Raw genomic sequence first — 22,677 nt, forward strand, 5'->3', positions numbered from 1 at the left:
GTGTCCTCAAGAAATGATGCACAGACTCACAAAGAGATGTGAGCAAGGATGTTCTCTGCAGTGTTGTTTACAGTAGCAAAAATACAAACAGTGGAGTGTTCCAAGAAATTATGACTGTGTGTAAATGGCAGTCATTTAAAATTATGCAGATCTATACCTGCTGATATATTAATAACATAAATGGAAATCTGCTTATAAAATGTATAAAATTTACCTTTTTGAAAATGTGTTATCTACAGATATCTTTTGGAAAGTTAATAGTAATTATTTTGTGATAGTGAAGTTGCTCTTAAATTGTGGCCTGTCTGGTGGAACTAACCTTATTGGATGTTTAACAGCCATAGTTTGAGGCCTATACTAATGTGGTCAGAGGGACATAAGGACAGTTTTTGCCCCTTGCCCTCCAAGGTCGACTAAGTTCTAGGGGACTATGGAACATCTCTCAAAATGTCCTCTAACTGTGGTGAGTCACCTGTCCTCTTGTTCAGGGAGGACATGGAGACCCCACGAGATGGACTTGAACTGTGTCCAGACTACAAACGGGAGGGTCAACTCAGAGGAAACATCTCATTCATGCTTCCAAGTGAAGCCAGACATGGTCAAGCAGGACCTTTGACTTATCTTCACATAGATGGAACTGGTAAAAGGAGCCAGGGGCTCCTCCCAAGCCCATGTGACCCCTGAGGAACAGATCCTCAAATAACCTTAAGTGTAAAAATAAACTGATCTATTTGGGCCAACTGTATGGTCTTAAATACCAAAAAGGAAAGTATAACCAAAGAGTAAAGTCATCAATATATTTCTTTAAGAGTTCAAGGGATTATACTGCCCAGATATTAGGCTTAAGTCCATATAAAAAGCTCTGTAGACAATTATTTCTTATTGATGATTTTGTTCCTAACCAGAAAGTGCTGCTCAGATACAAGATTTCAAATCTTGGCCTACAATACTGTAGTGCCCACCTGTAGCTAAGGGAGACAACCAGCTATTGTTCTAAAATGATGGATAAATTTGTTTTCTCCCCCTATCTAGAAGCCTTTGAGAGGGAACTGACACTGATTCTAACCACTCCAACAGCTATCGAAGTGCCTAAAGCAAATCCTGAATCCATCACTCTCAAGTCCAGCCTTGGCAGACAAATGAAAAATGAGGAGGAACCCAATAGAGGGATGCTTTTGGAAGCTCTCATCAAGAAATTCCAATGGACTCTCATATGAACATTTGAAATTTGCCCTGTTATGATGTTTTTTCTAGTTCCCTGTCTAGAACTTGTAATGCTAATTACTCTTGCCTTTACTTCTCCTTCACATCTCCTATTCACCAGTCAAGGACTTTCTTTTCCCTCTACAGATAAGAGTTATGCAATTTGGGAGTCTTTTAGATAGACTCACTAAAGGGGTACTCCAATTGCCTCACCCTGAGTCCCTGTTCAGCATGGAAGAAGTAGGAGCAGTCTGCATCCTGATTCCCTATCTGCAAGTTGGGTAATCTCTTAAGAGGATGGTGTGATAAGGATAGGAGGTAGGAATTGGCTAGGCAGTTAGGGTAAAAAAAAACCCAAAGAAAAATAGCCAGTTTCTTGGCTAAAAGTCAAAATGTCCTTGGGTTTCTTAGCAACATACTCCATTCCAAAGGCTAAAAATGTCAAAAGCATTTGGGAGCTCTTATCTAATCCTTAAAAGATTTTGTGGTTGCCTCTTCAGAGGGAGGAGTGTTGGAGTAGCAAAGAACCCCATAAAAAAAGAAGAGTGCATGAAGTTGTCACAAAGGAGTGATGGGGAGCTATGGAGGAGCTGGCGGGAGGGAGCACCTTGTATGCATGTATGAAATTCTCAATAAATTATGTTTTAAATCTTTCTTGTTAGAAATAATATATGGTGAGAAACTAGATGTTTTTCCACTAAAATCGAGAACCACATAATAAATACCCACTCATACCATTTCTAGTCAATATGAAGCTGACCAGGCTTAAAAGGAGAAGGAAATAAAGTATGTAGCCTGGGAATGAAGAAATAAAACTGTTTACAGATGATGGGTTGGCTATGTAGAAAAACCCCAAAGGCGGCTGGGGAGATGGCTTGGTCGGTAAAGCATTTGCACAACCACGAGGACCTAAATTCTATCCTCCAGAAACCACTTGCAAAAGCCAGGGGTGCCGCATGCCTACAGCCCCAATGTTATTATCTAAGGGTGTTGATCAGGTTTGTTTACCCCACATTAAAGAATCAAAAGGTAGGAAGAATTGTGAGTACAGTAGGCAACAAACGTGCCTTATCATGTACCAGGTACTATGCTAGAAACAAACACAATTAAGAACATAGTTCCTGTTGCAAGGCACTTAGGCTAGTCAGAGATAGGTACATAAAGAGAGACTTAGAAAACTGTGTGGCACATGAGCTGATAGAAGTCATACAGGGTATAGAAAGATAGACCCAGAGCTGGAGGGACAGAAGAGAAAGAATAAGGGTATAAAAAAGCTTCCTGAATATAGTGATACCTAAATAGGTATTAGTGAGCTTGGGTTCTTCTTCAAAAAAAGCATAGATTTATTTATTTTTTCCACCTTTCTTTTAGTCAGTCCTAAAGGTTATAAATACTAGAGACAGAGGTTAATACTAGAAATAAAATGATAATACATATTTCTATGAAAATGATGAAGTATCCCAGATAAGCCAGAGAAGACGGGGAGCATCATTAGAGTGATGTGACAATGTGTGAAGCCTCAGTGATGTCTGTAGATTAAAGCTGGAGTGGGAGACACTGCCACAATGGGGAGACGCATGGGTGAAATTTTGTTCTTCAGTCTCCCCAGAACAAGTCTCCACAAATTTGTTTATCTACAGTAAACATGAGAAAGACCATCTCAATGTGTATGCTGGAAAAACTCTCAGGGTCAGAGTTTAGAAATCAGAGAGTGAATGTGAGAGGGAATCTCCCTGCCTAGGGTCCTGCTGATATTTACTTACAAAGCCCAAATGCAGATTAAGTTAGTCATTTTTCATACTGATGTGACAAAATAGCAGACAGAAGCCAATTAATAGAGGATTTATTTCAGCTCAGTTTCAGAGACTTGCACATTGATTCTAGTGAGGCAGAACTCCTGGCTGTGGCAGCCCATGGAGGAGGAAGCTGTTCACTTCATGGCACACAGGAAGCAGAGAGTGGGCCAGGAATGGAGGATCAGGCATAAACTTCAAGGTCACATCCCCTGGATCCTACATCCTCCAGCTGGACCCCAACCTGCCCCCTAAAAAATTGTCACCAACTGGAGGACATTTGGGATAGTTATATCATGTTAGGTGAAATGTGACCTTGCCATTGTTTTCATGTAAAAATTAAGCATGACATAAAGAGATACTATTGGGTGTCAAGTTGACAAGAGGTGGACTTGTGATGGCTAATCCTGGGTGTCAACTTGACTGGATCTGGGATTAACTGAAATGAGAGAGAACTTCTTGATTGGATCATTTGAAGCTGGAACGTATATGTGGATGGTATCTTCTGATGGCAGCCCATACAAAAGGCCACGGCAGGAGGGCACTCTTGCTTTTTTATCCCTTGCCTTCTCTCTCACTGGTGAGTTCATCTTGCTGCTGTGACCAACTTCTTCAAATTCCAACATAGACTGAAGATTACCAGATCTCTTGGAATCCATCAGGCCTTCAGCACCAGATTGGGACTACTGAGATAGTCCTTGTGGACTGAGCAACTACCGGATTCTCAGCCTCTCCAGTATGGTGCAGCCATTGTTGTTATACACACACATTCTACTGGTTCTGTTTCTTTAGAGAACCCTAATACAGCCCCCTTCAGAATCCAGAGCTTTTCTTTTCACTCTTCACTACTCCCAGTAACTTTTCCAGACTCCAAAAGGTGAAAGCAGATCCTTCTGCCTGGAGGCATCAAGGTGCAGCTGGAGTTTTCAGATGTAAGCAGCACTAGGTACATGAACGTGCTCCTGAAAACGTGTAGGTTGGGGCTACTTTGACTTCATCAGACCCTCAACCAAGTTGAGAAAACAAACCACTTACCTTCAGGAAGCAGTGAATTCACTGGGCACGACAGACAGCATGGCACAGATTTGCTTCTTAGGGAACAAACTATTTGTTCATATCCCATACAAATCTTTTCTCCATCAGATTTAATAGTCGTGGCTGAACTGTAAAAACAGGGCAAATGGGAAAACTTACCTCATAAATTTGCTATGAATACTAAATGAAATATTGTTTAAGTGTTTGGAGACTAGCACTGAGATATTTTAAATATGCTTAGAGAAATATACATAGACATGAAGTGATACATTTGTAAAGATTTATTTATTATATACATGTTAATATATGTCACGTGGGCAGGTGCCCATGAAAGCTTGAAGAGGACATTGTATCCCCTGGAGCTAGAGTTATAGGCAGTTATGCTGGGGCATGGGTGCTGGGAATCAAACTCTGGAAGACAGCAAGTGCTCTTAACTGAGCCATCTCTCCAGCCTTATGCATACATCTTATAACCAACCATATTCCTGCTCTGCTTTCAAAGTGCTTATTAAAATTCATCCTTATACCGGGTTCCAACTACTGTCAACCCAGAAACTCATCCCATTTCCTTCATACAACCCTCTAGGAAATATCACTTTACAAAAACAAGTATTTGGGTTGGAGGGATGGCTCAGTAGTTAAGTGCACTGGCTGCTCTTGCAGAGGACCCAAGTTCAATTCCCAGCACTCACATGGCAGTTAACAACTGTCCCTAACTCCAGTCCTGGGGATCCAACGCTGTCTTCTGGCCTCCATGGGCATTGCATGACAGGTGCACGTACATACATTCAGGTGATACACTCATACAGAAAAAATAAACATAATAAAATACTTTTTTTACGCCTTTAATCCCAGCACTTGGGAGGCAGAGGCAGGTGGATGTCTGTGAGTTCAAGGCCAGCATGGTCTACTTAGTGTGTTCCAGGCCAGCTAGGACTACAGAGAGACCGTCTCAAAAAGCCCCCCCCCAAAAAAAAGTATTTAACTCAAGTCATTTTTACGTAAATAGGAAATTCCTTTGCTTTACTTTGCATTTACAATGGGCAGGTCCTTTCATCTTTTAGATAGTTCTTTTCAAATCAATATACTTGAGTGGGAAAGCGTTTGATCAGCACGCCCCAGAGGTCCCCAGCTCAGGAAAACCCACCACCACCATTTAGTCTCAACACTAAACGGATTCAAATTCCTTAAGATTATTTTGTATGAGACTCTTACCCTGTATGTGAGCTCTCATTCATTCGAAATTACTAAATAATTAAAGAGGAAGGGTTAAGCACCTTCCGTTTATAAAGTGTTTCCTGCAGGGCTGCTGTCACTGCAAGACACTGGAGTCACTGCACCTGCCCTCCCTCGGGAAGTGGAGAAGGATCCAGAGAAAGATTAGTAAATGCCAAACTGTTGGTTGGGACAGTCCAAGATTTCAGGGACAAGTCAGACTTAGACTAGCTTAAAAAAAAAATTATGTGTATGAGAGTATTGCCTACATGGCCGTCTGTCAGTGCACCCTTGTAGTGCAATGCCTGCAGAGTCAGAAGAGGGTGCTGGATCCCCTGGAACTGGAGTTAATACTAAGGTTGTTACGGACCATGCTGGAAACCAAACCCACGTCCTCTGCAAGAGCAGTCCGTGCTCTTAACCGCTGAGCCATCTCTGCGGCCCCTAGACTGGCTTTTAAAAGACCCGAGAAGCTACGGGTTCTCAGAAGGAAAGAGCGGGAGTACAGAGCAGAGGCGTGGGAATCCGAAAATAAGCGTGCAGTGTCACGGAGCTACCGAAGCCATCTGCTTCGCAGGGACACTCATGAGGGTATCCTGGAGGTCTACCGGTCTAACCCAAGACTGGGGACTAGACGGATCCAGCTTCGGGTCCTCTGTCCCACTACCTGAAGTCGGACACCTCGGAAGGTGCCATCCGCCTCTCTAGAGCGCTTTCCCGGACTCTATGGTAGCGGCCCACCAGCAAAGCCCTTCTGGCCGCACAAAAGACTGTGGAAGGAGCGCTGAGCGCAAGCGCTCTGAGTATCTCTGACGATAACGTCATCACCCCGCCCCCTGGCCCAAGGAAGGAAGCGCTGCGCCTGCGCCCTGAGGACTTGCGGGACTTACTTCACGCCGCAGGCGGCGGTGACGTGATGGCCGAGGAGGAGGGCGTGACGGAACGGACGGAAACCGAGAGGGACCTGGGGCGGAAGGGAACCCGGGCCAGGCTTGTGTTGGGTTCCTTGGCGGGGCTGGGGTTCCGATGTGGTCCCCGGAGCGGGAGGCCCAGGCTCCGGCCGGGGGAGACCCGGCGGGCCTCCTGCCGCCCGAGTGGGAGGAGGACGAGGAGCGCATGTCCTTCCTGTTCTCCGCCTTCAAGAGGAGTCGCGAGGTGAACAGCACCGACTGGGACAGCAAGATGGGCTTCTGGGCGCCGTTGGTACTGAGCCACAGCCGCCGCCAAGGGGTGGTGCGCCTGCGTCTGCGGGACTTGCAGGAGGCCTTCCAACGCAAGGGCAGCGTCCCGCTCGGGCTGGCCACGGTGCTGCAGGACCTGCTGCGGTGAGGGCCGGCCGGCCGGCGGGCGGGCGGGCGGGGGCGGCTCCCAAGATACGCTCTGCTCTCTGAGGGCGCTCGGTACCCAGCCCGGGATTTGGCCCAGGCTCAGCGTCCGAGGTTCAGTGGGTGGAGGAGACAAGTTTACCCCACAGAGAGGGGGGAAGGGGGGACGGGGTCGGAGGTGGTTGGGGTGCCTGGGATAGCCCGAACAGATGGGTTCCAGACGAGCTGGCAGAGGTGACAGTGGCTCACCTGGACTGGAATCTCATTATGTCGTTATTTCATAAGGACTTCCAAATGTAATGTACCCCTGGAGCAGGTCTCCGAGATGGGTACTTTGATCGTGCATCTGGCCTTTTTTGGCCTGGCCTTGGCAGAGACTATTTGGGGCAGAGGGCATGAGTGCTTAACTGGGCATCTGGGGCCCTGGAAAGGCATTAGGTGATACGTGTGTTTTGAATGCAGTGTTTGTGTCCAACCCAAGGAAGTGACTTATCTAACAGATATACAGCATTTCCCAGCATGCAGATACTTTGTTCTGTTTATTGCGTTTCTCTGGCCCTTTCAGCAATCTTACAGCAAGATAATACAGTTAACCCTCAGCAAACAGAAGACAGTGAGTCTTAGAGATCAAGTGACTTACTCAGGGTTACACAGCTAGTTAGAGTAACCAGCCCTAGGACTGGTCTCTGAATTCTAAACTGTGTTTTCACATTGTGTGAATCATATGAAGACCAGCATACTAGAATGCCTCCTTCAATGAGTGAAGAGAAGCCAACTCTGTTAGGTTTGCTCACCCCTAATGCTCTCCCACTAACGGTCTCATCTTCTGTTCCCTGTATCTTTCGTTGCCTGACCTTGACCTACAAGCCTTTCTAAAACTCTCCTTTCTGAGAAAGTATGCTGTGGAAAGTTTTACCTGATGCCTGAATTAGAGACCAGGGAAGACAGTAGCTAGGTCAGTGAAGGGAAAGACAGGAATAAGCCTCCTTATTACAGGATAGCCATTGACCATGTCTGATCCAGAGACCTTTAACACTTTGAAACAACCCCTCTTGACTGCCGATGCTGTCTTTGACGCTTCCTGGTATTTAACTGGTCCGACACCACATAGCATGGTAGTTAATAGCTTTGCTTGAGGGCCACACAGCTGGGCCCAAATCCTGGCTTTGTCATTTTCTAAATTGTGGTGTTGCATAGATTACATGCCATCTTTAAGCCTTTGTATGACCAATTTTCAAGTTGCGGTGACATTTTGTAGGCTGATTGTGAGAACTTGCATCTATTTCTGTGGCCCTTAATACAGTGGATTGCCCATGGGAAGCATTTAGTAGACTTAGCTGTTGTTACTAGTACCAGGAAATACATCGCACCTCCAGCCCAGCTGAATAGCAGAAAGCCCTGTCTGTGTGGCTTTGTGTTTCTCCTTATGTCCTACACTTGACAGGGTCCATTACTGATGTTTTCTTTTGAGTGTTTTCAGGTCTGTCTGTAGAGGGGAAGCTCAGCATGGACCCGGTGGAGCCTCTTGTGTCTCTCTTGTTTTGGTGGAAAGCTTGCATTTTAGAGCCAGACAGATCGTGGGTTCCATCTGGCTTCCTCCTTACCGTCTCAGACTGTCAGTCTCCTCATTAGTTAGCATGTGGTGATAGCATCTACCCTGCAGAGTGCTTGGGAGGCTTAGCGCTGGAGGACGAGTGACAGGCATCCTAGTAGCTGGTGCAGAACACATACCTAGTAAATTATGACCATGGTAAAAGGCCACTGGGACTAAAGGGACGGAGACTAGAGCAGAACATTGTACTAAGTGTCCCTTCATGCTTTTCTCTTTCTCTGTAGTCGAGGAGAGCTGCAGCGAGAATCGGACTTCATGGCCAGCGTGGATAGCAGCTGGATCTCCTGGGGGGTCGGAGTCTTCCTGCTGAAGCCCCTCAAGTGGACTCTTTCTAACATGCTGGGGGATAACAAAGTTCCGGCTGAGGAGGTGCTTGTGGCCGTGGAGCTGCTTAAGGTAGGTTCTCAGAAGGGAGGGCCTGGGTGTCATCAGATGTAACAACAGGGCCATCACAGTCTTAGGAAAAGACTGTCTCTTTTACCAAGTCGCAGTGTTGATAACTGAGTTTACCTGATCCCTCTTGGCACTCCACTTTGTAGAGTTAAGTGCTTGTCGGTCTTTTGCATCTCAGGAATTGTCAGTAACAAGCAGTTGATCACTTTCTGATACTTGTAAGGGACTAATGGTAAGCTATAGTTTGGGATGCGCTTTGCCTTCTATAGTTGACGGGCAAGGCATTCCCAACATTCTTTTTATTTTATTTTATTTTATTTACAGTATTGGGGATTAACCCTAGGGCCTTGTGTGCATTAGGTAAGCACTCTCCTACTGCGCTCTGTCTCAGCTGTATTTTTACTAAGCTCTGATCTCGTACCCTCTGATGACTCCAGTGGCTCGCCTTCTGCTGTCCACCCCATCTTGATGAGGCCACTAGGGCTCCATCCATCTACTCTCCTTCCCAGTCAACTTCCTCCACACTGCCTTTTTCTCTTGGCTCAGACCGAGTGAGCATCCATGTTTCTCTTCTGTTGCACACAAGGAGGTACATGACACACCCACTGCCTTAGATCATGGTCTGTGTCACTGACGAGCCTCCTTTGTGGTTCTAGTTGTGGGAGTGCCCTCAGAACCATTCTGCAACGCTCTCGCACCCCCTTACACTCTGGTTCTGTGGTCAGCCCTCTTTACTTTCTGCGGGCCCTTCCCTGAGAAGGTGGATCTTTTGTAAGGCCTTTTGTAGTCCGTCCTTTCACCTCACGTTGAACCTCCTCTCTGCCCTCTCTTTTGCTAGGCTTGGAAGAAGTACCCTTCTTCTGTTCCATATGTGCTGTTGGCTGCCCCTGTCCATCTCATCTCTCTGTCCCATTAGCTAGCTGGCTCTCACATATTCCATCTCCCCCCTTTAATACTCCCTCCTTTATCCTCTAAATTCACGAAGCATTTCTTCTCACATATGGACTCCCATGTGGTCCCCAGACTCCTACAGATTGCTACCCTGTCTCTCTCCTTGACCAGCCTCATTGTTACCTCTTCCTAACCTCCCACTCCCTACCTAACCATCACAAACCGTATCCACTCCACCAAAACTGCTGTAGTCAGGGTTATGGGAAGTGTGTGTATTTACAAAGATGACAAGATACCTGGTTGTAGAATTGTGTTACAGACAGAGGTTAGTATTCAAACTCATGGACCAAGCCCGACCTCAGGGCCCTTGTTTGTCCCTGAGGCTTACATATAGCTGGAGCCAGATCAGCATCCCCAACCTCAAAATAAGCACAAGTTTTACCTCACCTTGACACACTTCCATGCTCTCTGCCTCAGACTGCCACAGTCGGGGTTTTCATCAGGACTAGAGGGTTAGGTGCTGAGGTCCGGTCCTCTTTGCAGTCTTTTTCCTCACATGTTCCACAACTTGGAGCAAAGAATGGATAGATTCCTTGAGCCACATACAAACAGTGGAGAGTAGGTAGGGTGGGGTAGACTTACATAGCTGTCTGGGAACCAGCAGCTGTTTTCGAAAGCAATATTGCTTAATCCTGTGAAGGTAGGGAAAAAAGCCTTTGAGCTCTTTGTGGGGCACGGTCGTGTTAAGTAGATGCCCATTTTACTTTACTAAACAGAAGGCTTCATGTTTCATTTAGTGACATCTGCTTGCAAAGATGTGGTGACTCTTCTTTTCTCTGAGGTGATGGGCACTTGTTGGATATGGAAGAAAAAAAAGAGAGATTGTAGGAGCATTGATTTTTTTTTTTTCCCAAGTCTAGACTAAGAAATCAGCTAGAAATGTTTTATTTGAAGCAGTACCGTGGTGGGGGAGGGGGAAGAAGACAAAAATAAAGATGCAGCCAGGCGCGTGGCGCATGCCTTTAGTTCCAGTGCTCCGGAGGCAGAGGCAGGTGGATCTCTGAGTTTGAGTTTCCTCTCTCTCTTAGTCCTCTCTCTGCTTTTGGGTATGTTCCTTTCCTGTTTCTATGCACACATGCATATATTATCTAGATTTGTGTGTGTGTGTGTGTGTGTGTTACTTTATCTTATTAGACTTATCTATTGTGTGTGTGTGGTCAGGGGACAGAGGCATGCTTACCTTAGCGCTTGAGTGGAAGTCAGAGAACAACTTGCAAGAATCCGTTTTCTCTTTCCAACGTGTGGTTCTTGGTGTTTGAACTCAGATCATCAGACCTGAGGTAGCTGCCTTAGCTGAACCATCTTGCAAGTGCTTTTTCCCCTCCAGTACTGGGGATTGAACCTGGTCTTATGCATGTGAGGCAAGTAGTCTACCACTACATCGCACCCTCAGCCCCTTTTATTTTTTAATTCCTTTGTTGTTTTTTTGAGACAGGGTCTCCCTGTAGCCACAGCTGGCCTGAAACTCACTGTGTAGATCAGGCTGACCTCGATCTCACAGAGATCCACCTGCCTCTGCCTCCCAAGTGCTGGGATTAAAGGTGCGCACCACCACACCTGGCTTCTCAGCCCCCTTTAAAAAAAATTTAGACAAATTAATTTTTATTACATGACGGCTGTTGCACAATTGCGTGTCTCTACTTTGTACACAGTTATTCTTACCTCCGCAGAAAGGCCCCTCTCGAGCTTCTCCCCTGCTAGTGGCAAGCACCAAACTCTCAGTGGTGGAAATGCCTCAGCAATTTAGGTTGGAAGCAGGGCATGCTACGTGGCTTTTGCACCCGGTATTAGGAGTGTTCAAATACCTTTTTATTCGAAATCCAAAGTAAATGATCTGGATGCTCAGACACTGGCATCATAAACCAGCACGTATTGTCAGCTGAAGCCGGTAGCTGTTGGCTGCAGTGATTGAATTACGCATCAGCCGGTCTTTTCTTCAGTCACTGTTTTCAGCTGACTTCTTTCAGCCCCTTACTGGTGAGGGGCCCTGCCTTGAGCTTCCTGTCACAATTTATTTAAAATGGTAAAGTAGGACTATAGAGATAGCTTAATAGTTAAGAGAGCTTACTATTGTAGAGGACCCAGTCCAGTTCCCCAACATCCACATGGTTGTTCTCAACCACCCATAACTCCATTCCTGGAAATCCAGTGCCATCCCATCTTGCCATTAGAATGCTGAGGTTATAGATTTGCCCTCCTGCATCCAGCTTTTTATGTGAGTTCTGAGGATCAAACTAAGGTTGTTAGGCTTGTGCATCAAGTGCTTTTACCGACTGAATCATCTCCCCAGCCCTCCAGCTTTTAAGTCTTAAGCTCAACATCTTCAAGGTTTAAGGTCACCCTTCTTCCTTAAACATGGCACCCCGGAGCCATATTTTTAAGCTGATTCTATTGTCACCAAAAGCAGAACTGTGACTATTGTAACCTGAGGACCAGCTTTTAGCCTGTTTAAAACTAGCATGGTCAGAGCCTCTCCATCAGCATCTTCAGTGATTGTGCCTGAGGGCTTCTGGTGAGCATTGGCAATTTCAAGAGTAGCTATAGTGGGCTGGATGTTAGAAACTTTCTTTTCACTCAGTAGAACACAGGCATCTTGGAATTCATGTTTGACCTTTTTTTTTTTTAATTTTTTTTTAATTTTTATTTTATGTGTATACATGTATTGCCTGCATGTAGGTAAGGGCACCCGTGTTGTGCAATGCCCGAGGAAAACAGATGAGGCTGCAGATCCCCTGGAACTGGAGTTACAGACAGTTGTTAGCTGCCCTGTGGGTGCTGAGATTCGAACCTGGGTCTTCTGCATGAACAGCCAGTGTTCTTAACCACTGAGCCATCTCTCCAGCTCCCTGACCTTTTGATGTCAATAAAGTATAGAGAAATATATCCTTGATGAAACTGGATGGCTTCAGTAGTTTCTAGTTTGTCCCTCAATTCTTCCCATCCTGTGCTGTGATGTGCCCTTTTTCCAACCTTTTCGTCACCAGGTTGCCGGTTTGTCTGCTTTTGCAGGAACTATGGCAGCCTGAGCATGTTCTTCAGGGGTGTCAGAGATTGAGACTTCTTCTGAAGTTCCTCAGTTCCAGCATCAGCAGCCAACACCTCACATATCAGTCTCGCTCAGCACTTTACTGATCTGAGAGCCTTTCTTGGTAATGGGATATGCCAGTACACTAGGATTGGGGGGCATGAGGATTGGTGGTGCCAGCCCAGCCTTTTTGCTAATGTTACTGACAACATCTTGAATAAGTGTAGCTTTAATTTTTTTATACTTATCCTTTGCAGCAGTTTTACCATCTTATGTACTTTGGGATTTAACTGTTCAGTAAACATTGTTCTTACTTCTGACCCAATTCTAATGGTGCAACATTGGGTAAATATCTTATGCCTTGAGCATTAAGGCTCAGACAACTATGGGGCTGGAGAGATGGCTCAGTGGTTACGAGCACTGGCTACTCTTGCAGAGGACCTAGGTTCTGTTCCCAGCACCCCCATGGCAGCTAATAATCATCTGTAACTCTAGTTCCAAGGAATCCAACACCCTCTTCTGACCTCTACAGGCATTGCACGACATAGGTGTGCTTACATACATGCAGGCAAACACTCATACACATAAAAATAAGTAAACATTTTTTTAAAAAAGACTCAGGTAACTGCACCAAATCTCACATCTTTGGCACAAGAGAGCTCTTAAGCCGGTACCCCAGACCCTGATCTGGGAAGGACTGTGGGAAGTTGAAGCATTTCTATAGTAAATTCTCTGCAGGCAGTGAGGCAGGTCATCAGTGAGGAAAGGAACAAAGCCCAGACACAGCTTTCCTGATTAACCCTGCCCCCTTGTTTCCTGATACTTTGTTTCTTTTCTTTCCTTTTTTATAGTGTTTCATGTACAGAGTATTTCATTGATTATATTTTATTTATTGTTGTGTGTGTGTGTATGTTGTATTTGTGTGTCTTGAATGTAGGTGCATGTGTGCCATGGTGCTTGTGTGATGGTCAGAAAACAGCTTTGGGGAGTTGATTTTCTTCTTCCGCCTTGTTTTGAGGAGATTCTCTGGTTCTGTCCTGCTGTGAACGCCAGGCTGGCCCACCAGCTTCTGGGCTGTCCTGTGTCCATGTCCCAGTTTGCCCTAGGAACACTGGATTATAGATGCAGAGCGCCCAGTGTGGCTCTTTGTTTGGGTTCCTGGCACCAAACTCAGGCCATCAAGTTTGTGCAGTGAGCACTTTTACCTGCTGAGCCATCTCTCTAGACCCATTTTATTTTCTTGTTAGCATTTAGGATTGACTGAAAAAGCCTTCATGTTTACTTGTTTATTTTCTTTTTTGGTCTTTGTAGCCCCAGCTAGCCTGGAACTCGCTGTGTAGACCAGGCTGGCCTTGAACTCTTAGAGATCCGCCTGCCTCTGCTTCCCAAGTGCTGGGATTAAAGGCTTGCGCCACCTCACCCAGCTCCTTTCTTATTTTCTGACTCTTAGGGAGGATTCCATAACTCAGGACCCTGGGAACTGTGCCTAATAATAGTAATCAATAATTATTTATTGAAAGATGAGTGAATAGACATATATTTATATACATCTACTCTGTTGTTTTTGGAAATAAAATTGCTTCATATTGAGTGTTTTATTTCTGCTCTAATATGTCAGGAGCATCTCTCCTATAGATCCATTGCATTCTTTTTGATGGTTATGCAGTAATATTTACACAACAGTTGTCCCATAAATGGACTTTTAAGATATTACAATTTCTTCATTTTTCCATTTATGATAGCTCTGTACACATATATGTGTATTTCTGTGCCTTTTACATTTTTAACAAAAGTAATTGCCCAATTGGGTTGGGGAGATGGCCCAGTTGTTAAGGTGCTTGCTGCGTAAGCATTAGGACCAGAGTTTGGATCCCTGGACACCCACATAGAAAGCCAAGTGCAGCAGCTGGCACACTTGTAGACAGTCAGGAGATCAAACCCTGAGCTTTGTGCATGCTTGACAGGCATTCTACCACCTTGCTGTACCCCAGGCCTGAGAAGCATCTCCTTGTCTCATTGCCATGTACATCAGCCCTTGGGCAAATTGCCTGTTTCTATCTTTTGCCTATTTTGTATTACATCGCCAGGGTTTTTGTTTTGTTTTGTTTTGTTTTTTTAGCTTGTAGGAGTTCTTTATGTATCGGGATAGGTACTTACAATGCATTTGGCATCAAAGATGTACATTTTATTTTCTCTGTGTGTCTGTGTGTGTGTGTGTGTGTGTGTGTGTGTGTGTGTGTGTGTATGTGTGAGTGATATATACTCGTGCATGTGTACTCACATGTGGAGGCCAGAGGAGGACACTCATTATCTTGCTCCATCACTCTTCCTTATTCCCTTGAAACAGAGTCTCTCCCTGAGCCTGAGCTAGGCTGGAAGCCAGCGAACCCCAGCAGTCCTCCTGTCTGCCCCCTTAGTGCTTGGATTACCCATGTGCAGCCATGCCTTGCTCTTCACGTGGGTGGTAGGGATTCAAACTTGGGTCCTCGTGCGCATGCTCATACCCACTGAGCCATCTCCCCAACTTCAAATGTGTAAATATTGCTTCCCCACCTGTTGTTTCATTTTTATTCTTGATGTCATTTGTTTGTGTGTTTTTGTGTGTCTGTGTTGGTGTGCTTGTGAGTGTACTCAGTGCAGTGCACACATGGAAGTCAGAGGATAAAAATCACTTGTCTCTTTCCACCATGTGGTCCCTGGGATTGATGCAGGTGGGCAGGTTCGGCAGCAGGCACCTTTACCTGCTGAGCCACCTTGCTGGCCTTTGCGATGACTTCGTATTTCTGCAGCGCGAGCTCCCAGCTTGTCCTTCGGAGCATTGAGTTGCTAGTCTGGCTCAGGAATGCATTCTTTACCTCCAGCATAATCAGATAACTCTTGTTTTGTACTGGGGATTGAACCCAGTTCCTTGTGCTGCTAGGCAGGTGCTCTACCACTGAGCTAGATTTCCAGCTTCTTTTTATTTTGTTTTAATTACTTTGTGCTTTTATTTTTTTTCAATATTAAATTTCAGTTGTTGAGTATTTTTGTACATGTGGTGAGGAAAGATGCTGTTTCTCCTCACACAGGCACACATTTTTTTCTATCCCTTTTACTAATACTGTGTACTATGAATCTCCTAGTTGAGTGGCTGTTTCACTAGCCATGGGAGCTGTTGAGGATGATTGTTCTGTGAGGGGCAGCCAAATCTGAAAGGAACTGTAGTCTCTATCTTACTAGATTGTTTTTAATTTTTTAATTTTTATTATTTTTTTATTTAATGTATATGAGTGTTTTGTCTGCATATAAGAACACATGCTGCCTGTGCAGCCCAGAAGAGGGTGTCCGATCCCCTAGAACTGGAATTAGAGATGGTTGTTAGCTGCCATGTGTGTGTTGGAAATCAAACCCAGGTTCTCTGCAAGATCAGCTGAGCCAACTCTCCAGTCCCGTATCTGTGCTGCCTTGGAGGCCATTGACCACTTTCTTCTTCTTACTTGCTCCTTCCCCTGGATTTGTTCACAGCTGGATTCCGAGCAGGCTTGCTGGGTCGCTCTTGTGGGTCCCCTTGCTGTTTAAACATTGGTCTTCCTTCAGCTTGTCATCGTACCCCCGTGAATTTCCTTGCACCCTTTCACGCACACTTGTGATCTTGACTGTCCTGTGTGCCAAGGACTTTGAGGTTCTCCCTACTGTTCTGCAGTTTCCTTTGAACTTCAGAATTGAAGATTCTGATTGTCCCATGTACGTTCACAGCTGTCCCTCAGTTGTCCCAAACCAACTTGCCCCAAGCAGAGTGTTTGTCTTTCAGACAGGCTTCTGCACTTCTGTATACGAGTCCCTGGCCACAGCCTGGGCCTCTTTCTCCTTTAGTCATCTACTCAGTCCGGTGGGCTGCCAGTCTTCTCTAACTTTTGCTGGAGTCTACCCCTTCTCCCTGTTTCCTAGAGACTCCCTTGTAGCCCCATGTCTTCTCTTGCGTAAATGGTCTCCCTGCCTCTAGCTCTGCAGTCCATACTTGGCGAGCTGTTCACTGGTTCTCTGACAATCCAGACCTGGCAGTACTTCCATTGACTGTCCATCCTCTGCAGAAGAAGAACGGAATAAGATCCAGATTTTACACAGTGGGAAGGAGCTTTTGTTCCTGCTCCCTTCCCCTCCACGAACAATTACACCATGGGAACGCACACTTCTGAGCTCTGGATTGCCTCTCCATCCCAAGATTCTTCTCCATCCACATCATGTAGTAACTCTTCACCCTTAGAATTGTGCTAGACAGACTTTTGGGTTTTTTTTTTTGTTTTGTTTTGTTTGGTTTGGTCTTTTTGAGACAGGGTCTCCCTGTAGCCCCAGCTGTCCTGGATTCACTACGTAGACCAGGCTGGCCTCAAACTCACAGAGATCCACCTGCCTCTGCCTCCCAAGTGCTGGGATTAAAGGCGTGTGCCACCACGTCCGGCTGGCCTTTTGTTTTCTAAGACCACCCCCTCCAAATCCCTGGGTTTCCTTCCCTGCCTGTTCATAGCACACATGCATGTTTCAGTAAATGCTTGTTTACAGATATCATTTCCATGTCTGAGGCAGAGTGGCATTGTCCCTTAGTCAGCTGTTTCTAAGTCTCCTCACTAGCCCAGCCTGCCTGTTCCATTCATCACCTAGTTTTCTCTTGACTCTTTAAATAGTAGTAGTAACATCCACGTCTGCAGTAGACCTGGAGAGACTAGGGTGAGCTAGGGTTTACGTTTGTGCACAGGAAGCTGAGGTCCCAGGAGCCTGACAGGTGCTGGGTCACAGGCTAAGCGGGAAGCGAGGCTTGGCTTTAGATCACGGCCATTCCAGCATACCCTTGTGCCTCATGGCTCCTGTGAGGAGACACAGGCCAGGGAGAGGCAGAAATGTGCGATCTGAGGTAGACACCAAGCATGGAGCTGGCACTCTGCTCTATCGTCTCTGCAGAGTCACCAGCTCCCTCCAGAGTTTGAAAAATATACACAACCTTCTCCTTTTTTGAAATGTGTGTGGTGTATGTACATGTTCCTGTATGTGTTCATGTGCATCAGCATGTGTGTGGGATCCAGAGATTGATGTTTCGCTGGCGTGTTCTCCACCATCATTTTTTATGTTTGTTTTTTTCATGTGTGTATATGTATATATATATATATATATATATATATATATGCATGTGTGTGCTGTGGTATGTGTATGAAGGTCAGAGGACAACCTGTTGGAGTCACTTTTCTACCTCCATCATGTTAGTCCTAGTGATCAGGCTTGGCAGCAAGTACCTTTACCCTCCTAACCATCTCATCAGCTTACCTTTTTAAAAAATCCTTTTATTTATTTATTATTTTATGTGTATGAGTGCATTGCCTGCATGTATGTAAGTACACCCATATCATGTAATACTTGCAGAGGTCAGAAGAAGGCATCCGATTCCTCTGGAACTGGGGTTACAGACAGTTGTTAGCCACCATGTAGGTGCTGGGAATCGACCATGGGTCCTCTGCATGAACAGCCAGTGCTTTTAAGTGCTGAGCCATGTTTCTAGCCCAGCCTTATCTTTTTTAAAAAAAATTTGTTTATTATTTTTATTTTATGTGTTTCAGTATATTACCTATATGTATTTAAGTGCCCCCGTGTCATGCAGTGCCTGAGGAGGTCAGAAAAGGTCATCAGATCTTCTGGAACTGGAGTTACAGGTGGTTGTTAGCCACCAAGTGGGTACTGGGAACCGTATCTGGGTCATCTGCAAGAGCAGCCAATGTTCTTAACTCCTGAGCCATCTCTCCAGCCCCCTTACCTTATTTCTTGAGACAGGGTCTCCAACTGAATTTGGAGCTCACTGATTGGCTAGGATGGCTGGCCGATGAGTTCCAGGGATCTGCCTGTCTCTGCTCTACCAGTGCTGGGATTACAGACACATATATCCCCCTGCCTAGTTTCCACGCAGGTGCTGGGAATCCAAATTCAGGTCCTCATGTTAGCCCAGGAGCCACTTTACCTCCTGAACTTTACAACTGAACCATCTCCCTAGGCCTCATCCTTTTTCTGTCTAAAAAGCTGCCACTTGAATGGGTCAGTGCTCCCTGGCTCTTGCCTTGTGGGGTCATGTGGTCAAGGCTTCTTGTATCCCACAGTAGTGACTAAGACCTTGAACACCCTTTGCCTTCCCTGTAGGAAAAGGCCGAGGAGGTATATCGCCTGTACCAGAACTCACCCCTCTCCTCCCACCCCGTGGTGGCCCTGTCAGAGCTGAGTACCCTGTGTGCTAACTCCTGCCCAGACGAGAGGACCTTCTACCTGGTGCTGCTGCAGCTGCAGAAGGAAAAGAGAGTCACAGTCTTGGAACAGAACGGAGAGAAGGTACAGAGACATGTCTGTCCATCCATGCTTGCATGCATGCGTGTCTGTGCTTGGACTCCAGTGACTTACTCAGTCTGTGCTCACATGCCCATTCATGCCTGGTTGTGATGTATCAGCATGCATGGTAGGGACAGCAGTAATTTCTCTCTGTCCCCCAGATTGTCAAGTTTGCCCGGGGGCCACATGCCAAGGTGTCTCCTGTCAACGACGTGGATGTCGGGGTCTACCAGCTGATGCAGAGTGAGCAGCTCCTCTCACGCAAGGTGGAGTCTTTATCCCAAGAAGCTGAGAGGTAACTCCTACCCCACGGGATGGCACGGAGCCCCAGACATGGGTGTCTGGGTCTCTTCAAAAAGAAAAAACAGCTGGGGTGTATCTCAGTTGGTCGAATGCTTGCCTGGCATGCATGAAGCCATGGGTTCATCTCCAGCATACAAAAAAAGTTATTTGTTAATACAAAGGCATTAGCTGCTCCATGCAGAAACCTTGGAAAACAGAAAATAAAGGAGAAAAATATAACCCACTAGTCTCTCCAGTGATTATAGCTGTTAGTGTCATATTTATGTACTACTGCACACCAGTGTCAATTTAGCCAGTGCCTACAAAGCCTAGCATTGTCTGAGGGGCAGGAATATGGTAAGGTAAGTCTGTGCCTACATAGAGCTTTGTTGTGGAACTCCTGTTCTTTCCTTGCAAGGCCTCCGCAGGCCTCCTTGGTAGGAGTCAGGGATGCTCGAAATGGAAAAGATACTGAATTAGAACTTTTCACTCCATCTCTCAGTGAAACACAGGAGTGTTGGGAAGCAAAGGGACATGTCCAGGTCTTTGATGTGTAGGACCAATCCTGTGTCTCCTACCACGGAAAGATAGTATCTGTAGCTTTATCCCCCCTGAGGCTAGAATGCCTTTTTTGTCGGCCTGCCTTGCCATACACAGATGCTCAAGCCTTTATTGCGACTTGGCGGTGTGTTGGTGGCCATCGTTTTGGCTGTGGGGTGCAGTGGATTGTTGGCCCTCAGTTCTGAAGCCACCTGCACTAAGTGCTGCTCTTGAACGTTCAGGCCCCCGCCCTACCCCACCCTGTGTCATAGCATAGCCCTCTTCATCTGTCCTTCATTCCACAGATGTAAAGAGGAAGCCCGCCGGGCATGCCGAGCTGGAAAGAAGCAACTGGTGAGCTCCCTTCCCCTGCAGCCTTATAGTTTCCTAGACTGTCAGGGACAGGGGCCTGGCCGTTCAGAGAGCAGTCTGCCTGGGGCTCAGGGAGGAGTGTCTGCAGGTGGTCCAGGCACTGAACTTATATTGTAAAAAAGAGAAGGCCTGGGACACTCTTGTGAGGGGCTGTCTTGCTTTTGCCCTTTGGCCTGCTGTTTTCTACCCTGATCTGTCTCTATGCCCCCTAGGCACTGAGGTCTCTCAAGGCTAAGCAACGGACAGAGAAGCGCATCGAGGCCCTGCACGCCAAGCTGGACACTGTTCAAGGCATCCTGGACCGCATCTATGCCTCCCAGACAGACCAGATGGTAGCACAGCCCTCCATGCCCTGTGGTCCCAGTTTCACATGCTGTGTATCCCTCCCTTGTGGCCTGCTATTTTGAGGAGTCCTAGGTTCTTTCAGGGTGTGGCTGGGGTTGCCTTTTCCTGTTCTTCTTAGGCCTCTGTAGGGGGAGGTAAATCATACTTGGGTGCCCAGAGGAACCCCAAAGCTAGCTTGTGGAGATAAAGTAGTGTTAATCTGTATTTTGGCAGATGTTGCACTGATAACTGGTCTTCTCTTTAGGTTTTTAATGCCTACCAAGCTGGGGTGGGAGCCCTGAAACTCTCCATGAAGGATGTCACAGTGGAGAAGGCAGAGAGCCTTGTTGACCAGATCCAGGAGGTACAGGAAGGGCCTGGGGAGGGGTCCATGCAGAAAAGACTCATGGAGAACACAGTTGACTTATCTGCAGACTAGTATCCCAAATTTGACTCAACCTTGTACCCTTGAGGAACCTTTCCTTGATTTTCAAATCTCTGTAACCCTGAACATTTCCCCCTAAAGGCTTTGAGCTGCTCAGAGCCACCATTCCCATTCAAGGCTTTGTGCTTATATCTTACAGCTGTGTGACACCCAGGATGAAGTTTCTCAGACACTGGCCAGTGGGGTGACCAATGGTTTAGGTGAGTTGACCAATGGTTTAGGTGAGTTGACAAGGGGACTCTTCTATCCTTGCTGAGAGGCTTCACTTCCTGGGCCAGGCAAGGTTAGCTCATGGACTTCGCCCCTCTCTGGGGCTTACCTGTGTAGGGAGTTGGAGGGACTTGCTGTTCTCTCCCTGATAGTTGTTCTGATGGTTCCTATGCTCCAGCATCTATACCCACAAGGCTTCTGACTGGCATTCCTCCCTCCGAACAAGGGGAAGCAGGGCCAGGGCCCTGGGGTCAGTGGAATATACCCACTTGATGACCCAGCTCTACATGTAGAGAAGGAATAAAGATGTGCTTGAAGGGGCCCTTTGCCTCACGACTCACCTGACTACCAGCCTGTAAGGAAGCTGGGCTTCTGTGCAAGCTAGCTATCCTGGATCCCTTGGTTCATTTCTTCCCCAGGGTTGATGTGTTCTTATGCCATCTCTCTTCCAGATTTTGACAGTGAGGAACTGGAGAAGGAGTTGGATATCCTCCTTCAGGATACCACCAAAGAACCTTTGGACCTGCCCAACAGCCCCCATGAGATGCTTTATACCAACAGTGTGCCTAACCCTAGGATCTTGGATGCTGAACTTGAAGCAGAACTTGAGAAATTGTCCTTATCAGAGGGAGGTATGGCTTTTGTGTGTGTGTGTCTGTGTGTGTGTGTCTGGTGGACATTTGGCTCTCTGGCTGACAGACGAGCCAGGCCTAGAATTGATGGGTTCCGGTCCAAGTACTCTGATTGCCTGCATGCCAAAGCCCTGCAAAGGAGGCTTGTTATCTTAAGACCCTGTCACTTAAGCTGTAGGATACTTTTGCCATAGATCTTATTAAATATTGTCATTTTATGCAGGTTTGGTCCCAAGCAGTAAATCTCCAAAAAGACAATTGGAACCGACTCTCTAAAGCCATTGTAGGACCTCAAGTGAAGGACCCTCATGTAAAAGAGACAGCCTCGTGTGTGTACATAGCTATTTAATGAGAAACACTGAGAATTTGTTGGATGAGGAGGAAAGAACCACTGATGTGTCTGGATGCTGCCACTCACCACAGGACAGAACAGCTTCCGGAAGCCTGCTGAAGGCGTGCTCCCAGCTGCTGTCTTGGCCCTGCCTTCTCGTCTTTATAGTGCCACACTTTATACAGTTGTGTTTGACCTGTCGTCTCTCATAGCCTGCAGTTCTTGCAATTGGCTCAGTTAGGTTTGTCTTCACCCAGCAGCTTTGTTCCAGCCAATGAAGGTGAACGATTTGTGACTTTGTCACATCAAAGTCAGCCTGCTCTTCCACCCCCTGGGATTTTAAAACAAAGATTTATGGTCTGCAATGCCAGTTAGATGGTCCTGCTGTTTTCATTGGGATTGAATGAGTTTTATTCAGGGGACTTAACAGTTTAACACTTCACAGAGAGACAGTCTACAAGATGTTTCTCTCTATGTTTTGTGCAATTCTCCAGGTATTCAGAACAACAGGGTGCCCTGAGTGGTTCAGGGTCATGGCAGTGGGAAGGGGCTTACGTGATTGGTGGCCACAGCCTCTCCATCTTAGGGGGAAGCTGATCTGCTGATGGGGGTGGGGAAAGGGTTCATCGCATATTTTTGAGCTTGAATGG

At 46.3% G+C, this 22,677-nt stretch overlaps 1 protein-coding gene across 1 annotated transcript; it reads left to right on the top strand.

Moving 5' to 3' along the window:
- The first annotated feature begins 5,992 nt into the window (after nt 1-5,992).
- Chmp7 (charged multivesicular body protein 7) lies at nt 5,993-22,397 on the top strand. The gene is made up of 10 exons (XM_008850529.2): nt 5,993-6,571; nt 8,408-8,579; nt 18,709-18,894; nt 19,053-19,186; nt 20,019-20,067; nt 20,298-20,417; nt 20,675-20,773; nt 20,994-21,054; nt 21,517-21,696; nt 21,920-22,397. The coding sequence occupies exons 1-10, from the start codon at nt 6,273-6,275 to the stop codon at nt 21,970-21,972; spliced, it is 1,353 nt and encodes a 450-aa protein (XP_008848751.1). The 5' UTR covers nt 5,993-6,272; the 3' UTR covers nt 21,973-22,397.
- Nucleotides 22,398-22,677: the final 280 nt, after the last annotated feature.

Source organism: Nannospalax galili, unplaced genomic scaffold (genome assembly GCF_000622305.1).
Source record: "Nannospalax galili isolate Female #2095 unplaced genomic scaffold, S.galili_v1.0 scaffold291, whole genome shotgun sequence".
Lineage (NCBI taxonomy): Eukaryota > Metazoa > Chordata > Mammalia > Rodentia > Spalacidae > Nannospalax > Nannospalax galili.